Source organism: Prionailurus viverrinus, chromosome A1 (assembly GCF_022837055.1).
Source record: "Prionailurus viverrinus isolate Anna chromosome A1, UM_Priviv_1.0, whole genome shotgun sequence".
Taxonomy (NCBI): Eukaryota; Metazoa; Chordata; class Mammalia; order Carnivora; family Felidae; genus Prionailurus; species Prionailurus viverrinus.
In genome coordinates this window covers 115,371,465-115,378,606 of record NC_062561.1, presented here as the reverse complement: position 1 = coordinate 115,378,606, position 7,142 = coordinate 115,371,465, and the positions used below count along the sequence as shown (strand labels likewise).

At 55.3% G+C, this 7,142-nt stretch overlaps 1 protein-coding gene across 2 annotated transcripts; it reads right to left on the bottom strand.

Annotated features, from left to right (window-relative positions):
* Positions 1-6,927, bottom strand: REEP2 (receptor accessory protein 2). Of its 2 annotated transcripts, none has more exons than XM_047879082.1 (8): positions 6,529-6,927; positions 4,602-4,674; positions 4,242-4,318; positions 2,395-2,515; positions 2,045-2,158; positions 1,549-1,690; positions 1,311-1,441; positions 1-1,224 (listed from the first exon to the last, which is right to left on the bottom strand). In XM_047879082.1, the coding sequence occupies exons 1-8, from the start codon at positions 6,558-6,560 to the stop codon at positions 1,156-1,158; spliced, it is 759 nt and encodes a 252-aa protein (XP_047735038.1). In that variant the 5' UTR covers positions 6,561-6,927; the 3' UTR covers positions 1-1,155. The 2 variants fall into 2 exon arrangements, with proteins under 2 accessions (XP_047735038.1, XP_047735032.1); XM_047879076.1 differs by having other exon boundaries at positions 1,549-1,696; positions 6,529-6,925.
* Positions 6,928-7,142: the final 215 nt, after the last annotated feature.

Below are 7,142 nucleotides of genomic sequence, written 5' to 3'. Positions count from 1 at the left end.
TGAGGTGCCAGAATTTGGTTTATTGGCTCATCCAGTGCCAAAGGTCCAATGGGCACCCTCTTTTCATAGAATTGGAAGCACTTTGGCTCCAATATTTCTTTTCTTCTTCACACATTCCTCCTGAAGCCACGGCAGAAGCTGGGGTAGAGTGTGGGGCAAAGGCTGGGCTAATAAGGGTCTGCCTGCTTACATGGGCTCAGTTTGCTTGGCACAGGAAAAGGAGTCTGGAGAAAAGGAAGATGGGCCCCTAGGTGAGGAGGAAAGGAGCTGGCTCAGCAGAGCCCTCTACAATGGGCCCTGAGGGGTAGAGGAGCCCAGCCCAGGGGCAGGGCAGGAATGGGAGGAAGCAAAAGGGTATCAAGGGCAGAGGAGGAGATAAGAGGCCTTCAGAGCCTCATCCTCTCTTGGGCTGAGGTCCTCTGAGGCTCTGAGATTAGGAGGGAGGGCTGAAAGCAGGGAAGGGCCAGCTAGCTGTGGGGCTTAGGGTGGGGGGTGGTCACTGCTGGCAGGAAAGTCCTTTACTCAAAATCTCCCCAGCCCTAGACCTAGAAAGATACACACACACACACACACACACACACACACACACCCCCCTAGGACCCCACTTCTTTTTAGTGGGGACATGTAGCACACAGCCCTATCCAATGCCCCCAGCTGCAGTTCTGGCCTCATCATCCTGGTCATTTAAGCACATGCTAAGCCCCTGTCCTCCATTCACATCTGTGGCCTGTGCCACAAGTTCTCTGAAGCCTTCCCCTCTCCCTCCGTCTCCCAGGTGCCTTCAGGCCCATTTCCGGTCAGTCTGGGCTGTGACTGCTCCCCCAGCCCGGAGAGAGCAGTGGGGGCATATTAGGACCTCAGAAAAGGGGATGGCCATGGTCTTCAGCAAGGCACTGGGTGGGTGGGAGCAGGACTGGAGCAGGGAGAATAGCAGTTTGGGCTCTAAGGAGCCCCCGCCTCCTTGGGGGGGCTCAGTCTTCAGTAACTCCTCCAGCCTCTACCCTCCACCCCCATAGCAGGGCCTCCCTCCTCTTTTCCAAGCCCTTCCAGAGGAGTGGTCACTGGGCAGGCAGCAGAAACAGCCATCTGAGGGGCCCTGGGGCCGGAGGAGTGTGGGTTACTGGCACAGTGTGCAGCCTCCGGGGGGTCAGAACCTCAAGCCAAGTCACCCCCACCAGAGGTCTTCTTCTTGGGCCGGGTCTTCAGTGTCTTGGAAGCCAGTGGCTGCGGGAAGGAGAGAAGAAGTTAGAGAGTTCAGCCTGGGGTCACACCCCCTCCCCATTTCCCCCTGCTCTGGCCTGGGCTCTCACCTCAGCTTTGGGCACTTTTTTGACAGGTTTGACCCTCTTAGGGGCCTTGTCTCCCATATCATCTTCAGAGGTCTCTGTCCGGGGATCTGCCTGGTTTGTGCTAGATCTTAAATTCAGGGCAGGGTCATCTCCTGGTTTGGGCGAAGAAAGGAGAACAGAGGTCTGGTGGCTCTCCTACCTGGCCTCCATGCCCTTGAGGTCCCCCCTCCCTCTGCCCAGTCCTGGGCCCTGCCTGTACCTAAGTCCTCAATGGTATCCAGGAGGCTGCCAGGGTTGGGTCGGAGACGGCTGTCAGGCCCCTGCAGGGGCAGTGCATCCTCGTCCCGGATCAGGGTCAGGTCCTGCATGCTGAAGCTTCGGAGCTTCTCTGATAGCACCCCCTGGCCCTAGGGTCACCACCACGCACCGGGAGAACCGGAGGAAGGGGCGGGGTGGAGATAGAGGTCACTATGGAGCACGGGCAGCCACTGAGCTCAGTGTTTTCCTCACACTGTCCTCACCCAGTCCTTTGGCAGCACTGAAAGGCCCATAATTTCCCTTTGGACAGTTGAGGAAACTGGCTCAGAGAGTTGAAGTCACTTGGCTGGAAGGTGTTAGAACCAGGCCTACAACCCTGAGTTGCACAAGCCCCAAACCATCACAGCACCAAGGACAGGTTAGATGCAAAGAGGCTTGGCCAGGGGGATGAAATGAGCAAGGTGGGGCCCTGGGAGCCTGGTCTGCCCCCATCTCACCTTGGCAGCAGCGGTGACTGCAGCATTGGCAGCCAGGTTCAGGCCTCTCTTGCCCACTCTCATCATGGTCTCATAGCTCTTGTCTCGGGCCTGTGTGATGTACTCGTCGATTTCCTGAGAGGTGGGAGGGGAAGGAGTAGGAGGTGAGGGGTGGTCCCTGCTGGCTAGGCCATTCCCTGCCCCTGTTCACACCCAGACAAAGGCACTGCCTGCTCCAGGAGGCCAGGGCCCTGCCAGATCACTTCAGGTTCTGGGTGCCCACAAGGAGAACCAGGAATGGACGTGGCTGCAGACACTGGGCTGCCATGGCCTGGGGCAGGCTAGGAAGTCAGCTGAGAGTGGAGGCAAACCTTCTCCTTGTTGGACAGTGTCGGGTGCACGAACTTGCGGTAGAGCACGCTGGAGCCCTTGGTATAAGGGGACAGCAGCCATATCACAAAGGCGATCTTGAGCTCAAAGTAGAAGGGGAACCTGTGGGTGGGACAGAGGCAAGTGGCAGAGCCTGGGATAGGGAGTCAGGAGGTGAGCTGATCCCCTGGCAAGACCTTGCCTGGTTCCCCACCCCTTAGTGCACTGGGGTTCCCACGTGGCTCAGGAGACTGGGCATTTCCTTCTTTCTTTCCTTCTTTTTTTAAATTGTTTAAGTTTAAGTTTATTTATTTATTTTGAGAGAAACCGAGAGAGAGAGAGAGAGAGAGAGAGAGAGAGAGAGTGTGTGAGCAGGGCAGGGGCAGAGATAGAGGGAGAGAGAGAGAGAGAGAGAGAGAGAGAGAGAGAGAGGATCCCAAGCAGGCTCCAGGCTGTCAGTACAGAGTCTGATGAGAGGCTAGAACTTAAGAACCACAAGATCATGACCTGAGCCCAAATCAACAGTCAGATGCTTAACTGACTGAGCCACCCAGGTGCCCCTTGGCATTTCTAATCTCAAGGAAAATGGGAGGCATAGCTGAGATTCCAAGGGGGATGGTAAGTGCCTCCAGCAGAATTCCCCTTGCAGTGGCTCTCTGCACATTTTTCTCTTGGGAGTCCCAGGCCTCTCACTCTGATAGAACACTCCTGCTTGTCTATCCCAGAGCCAACACAAAGGCGAGCTTCCTAACCTCCAGGTCCACTCCTGGGTCTTCACCCCCTTCTCTTCCTGCCCTTCCTCCCACAAGGAAGACTGAAGCTTCTCCAGCTGTGCTCTGGATCCCATTCTTTGCTGCCTCTTACTTTTAAGGATTGTTGTCCATTCCCTGGCTCCTTCTCCTCAGGCCAGACTCCTTCATGTCTCCTACATTCTCACAAAGCACTTTCCTTTGTTTGTGGCAAGAAGCATCTATGCTAGGGGCTCCTGGGTGGCTCAGTCAGTTAAGTGTCTGACTTTGGTTCAGGTCATGACCTTGCAGTTTGTGAGTTTGAGCCCCACATTGGGCTCTCTGTTCTCAGCACAGCACCTGCTTCAGATCCTCTGACCCATCTCTCTCTCCCCCTCCCCTGCTGGTTCTCTCTCTCTCAAAAATAAATATAAATAAACTTAAAAAAAAAAAGAAGCATCTAATGCTCACTGTCCTCACAATTTTTAACCCACTATTCTTTCCTAATCTAACCCTACTCAACTTCTGCTAAAACTATTTTTCTCAAAGGTCATTGGCCCTTGCAAGCCAATGCAATCATCTTTTGTTCTCTACCTCTCCATAAAACTCTCTTCTCTCTTGATTTAGTGTTCTGTGCTTTGTTAGTCCTCTCTTCCAAGAGGCATCTGCTCACTCAGTACACATTTTTTGCGCTCCTGCTGTGAACATACATATAGGTGATTAAGACATTCTCTGTCCTTCAAGGGTTCACAACATAGTCTAATAGTGCTTTGAAATACTAGCACTGAATGTCTATAAGATTGAATCATATGCCTAGTTTACAAATAAGGAAACTGAGACCTAGGAAGCTGTAACCTGCCCAAAGTCATACAGGACGTCTGGCAGAAGCAGGTTTCCTGAATTCTATTGTGGTGCTTTGGCTATCATCAGGTAGAAATGTGGGGGTTGGGTCTCTTATTCTACTGATTAAGCCAGGCCTGCACGGGGAGAGAGTGGACATCCAGAACCCCATGGAACTGTGGGAGGACTCTACCCTGGGTCTCAATCTTCTGTTGGGCTGCTGGGGGTAGAGAGTCTAAACTCTGGACCCTGAGATGCAGGGTGGGGATGCTGGACCTCACCAGGAAAGCACAATATCCGTAAGTGTCTCAGCCGTGGTGAAGAAGGCAAAGACGATCCAGTACATCATCCATTTCACCTGAAGGTACAGAGAGCGGTATTAGCTGGGGCCTTGAGGGAACACCCAGGACCCCATCTCTCTTGCCAACTATGCTGGAGGTGTTGTGGGGAAGGGACACTCGGGACCTCAACTTTGCCTGTGGATCACACCACAGGAGAAAGGGAACACAAAGGAACTTCCTTGAAGTAAGGTCTCATTAGTGCTGAAGCACTGGCACAAAGTCAGTACTGTCTGTATTGTGATCTACTGGCCTATCTTTGCCACGTGGGGTGGGTAGGAGATTAAAGGGTCATAAACTCACATATTCCTTCACGTTTTTTGTCTTCACGGCCTTGTAGGAAGAATAGGCTGGGTACAAGGTGCCAAAGATGAGCCTAGGGAGGCAGGCATGGTTACTGGTCCCCTCGGCCAAGAGCAGTGGCCTCTCCCTCCCAGCTCTCCATCAGTCAGTCCCTGGGTAGGTAAGGGGAGAAGGACAGAACTCCAGAGTGCCACATCAACTGGACTGATGAACTCAGGCCAGTGGTTACAGTCAAAGCCATTAAGCCTCAGGTGACAAGCTTGGAGGTCCCCAGCCAGTGAAGGTGATGTCTCTCTTCTCTCTGTTTTTCAGTTTTTCTCCAGCCCTTTAGGTAAAGAAAGACCCAGAGGCCAGAGGGTCCAATGTGGTATCTTCACCCATGATCACTCGTTATCCGTATTGTGGGGAGTGGGGGTCTGGTCACTGCAACAGGGTGGCTCCCTTCTCCAGATACTGTGCTCATTCATACCTGTCTGCCCTTACCTTCTACCTCTAGTTCTGAGCCAGGCTGGTTAGGGCCAGGTCTGTAGGGGAACCAGACACCACGTAACAGGGCACTCTATGTGGCAATCAGAGGCACCTCTGTGGTTCTGGGGACCTGGGGCACAGAGGGCACAGGGGCAGGAGGCTCTAAGAGGGGCAAAAGGTTTATTCCCCCATAAGTACGCTTGGGACCAAGCTCGGGGGAGGGTCCTGGGCTCGAGGCCCTAGCTGGAGTACAACCTGGTAGTGATCCCATTAGAGAGACCATATACAGGACACAGGTGAGGGAAGGAGAAGACTGATGCTCCCCAGGGAGCTCATCCAGGCAAGAGAGAAGCAGCCACTCTGAAGGGCACAGGGAGGTATGACACCTGTGGATAACCTCTGGGGTGGGGTGGGGGAGAGGAAGGAGGGAGACTCCAGTGACAGGGAGCCAGAATACAAGCACATAACAGCACTGAATGGGAAGAAGGCAGGGGGAGGGAATTTTGGGGTGTCAGTCCCCCGCGGTAGAGGCTGAGGGGCAGGGTCCTGGGGCAGGGTCCTGAGCCAGGGTAGGGGTTGGCTGAGGCCCAAGCAAAGCCCCTGCTGGTCCCAGCCCCCTGACCATGTGTGGGTATTGCCTGTTCTCCCAGGGACCTGCCTCTAACAGGCAAGATACTTTCAAACCGACCTGTGGAGAAGGGTGGGGGGTGGAGTCCTCAAGGACGAAGTGTGGGGTGTGGGAGCAGGCTTCCCTCCTGGAGCCTGGGGGAGGAGCAGGGACAGAGCTCCACAGTATAGCTGGCAGCCTGGAATGAAGGCCACCTAAGGCCCTCCCCTCTGTGGCTTTCACAAATCCAGGCTGAGCACACATATCCCCTCCCGGTTACCTCCCACACTTTGTCCTCCAAGCATCTCTGCTTCCCAACACCCAGATGTCCTCCCTGGGGGGCCTTCAGAGCTTATGCCCTCATCTCTAGTGTCCTGATACTGGAAGAGAGAGGAGGCCAAGGCTGCTAACTACGGCCCTAAGCAATGGAATGATGAGGCCCTGTCTGGCTCCCCGCTCTTCCATTAGCCCTCTCCCCGCATGAAGATGACGGCCCAGGTCTGAGTTGCTCCTTCAGCCCAGATCTGCTAGGTGGGGGAGGGGACATGCTGCCTCCCCTTCATAAATCAAGCCATCCTGCCCAGCCCTAGGATGAAGGAACACCGAAAATTAAAAATAAAAGGGGTGGGAAGCCAGGCTTACTATGCTCCTCTAATGTTCCCCCCTCCGGTCCTGGTCCTATTACTCTTCCATGTCTTGTCTCTGGGAACCCCTAGGAACGATGTGCCTTTAGGGGACCCTGTTGTATGAAGCCACGGAACGGTCCATGCTGGGCTTCAACACCCCTCAGCCCCCAATTCCCATTCCCCATCCCCCTCCCTGCCGGCCGCGCCCCGCCACCGCCGCACTCACACCACCAGGCGAGAGATGATCCAGGACACCATGGCGGGGCCGGGCGGGGCGCGGGGCGGGGACCCGGCCCGAGCGGAGGATGCAGGTGCCGGAGGTCGAGCGGCGGCGGCAGCAGGAGCCGCAATAGCAGCAGCAGCCGCAGCAGCAGCCGCCGCGGGGGCCGCGAAGTGCCGAGCAGCCGCGGTTAAAGGGGAGGTCCCTGCCGCAGCGGCGGGCCGTGGGCGGCGGCGGCTCTTAAAGGGGAGGCCCGCCGGTGGCGGCGGCGGCGGCGGCGCGCCCCCCTGCACCTGCTATCACCGGGCATGCGCCTTTGACCCTCACCGCCCTGCCTTCGTCTAATCGCTTGTTCATCTTCCTTGGATTCCAAGCCGTGGCTTGAGGTCCTTACAGGCCTTCAGGTTCCATCCTGACGTCCTAGCCCTCTTCCTGCCTTGCCCACATCAGGCTGAAAGGTTTAAACATTCCCCCAGGAATGCTAGCTAGTACCTATTGAGTGCTTACTGTGCCAGCCTCTGAGCTAAGAGCTTCACATGCATTATTTCACTGAATCCTCATTTCATAAGGCAGAGGTCATAATTATCCTCATTTTGAAGATAAGGAAATGGGAAGCTTAG

What these genes read in the sequence shown, in the direction of transcription:
- REEP2 (XM_047879076.1), bottom strand. Translation starts at nt 6,560, where the DNA reads ATGGTGTCCTGGATCATCTCTCGCCTGGTGGT. An exon ending in CAAAAAACGTGAAGGAATAT is followed by an intron (nt 4,319 to 4,601) that starts GTGAGTTTATGA and finishes CTGTACCTTCAG; the next exon opens with GTGAAATGGATGATGTACTG. An exon ending in CACTGTCCAACAAGGAGAAG is followed by an intron (nt 2,159 to 2,394) that starts GTTTGCCTCCAC and finishes CCCACCTCTCAG; the next exon opens with GAAATCGACGAGTACATCAC.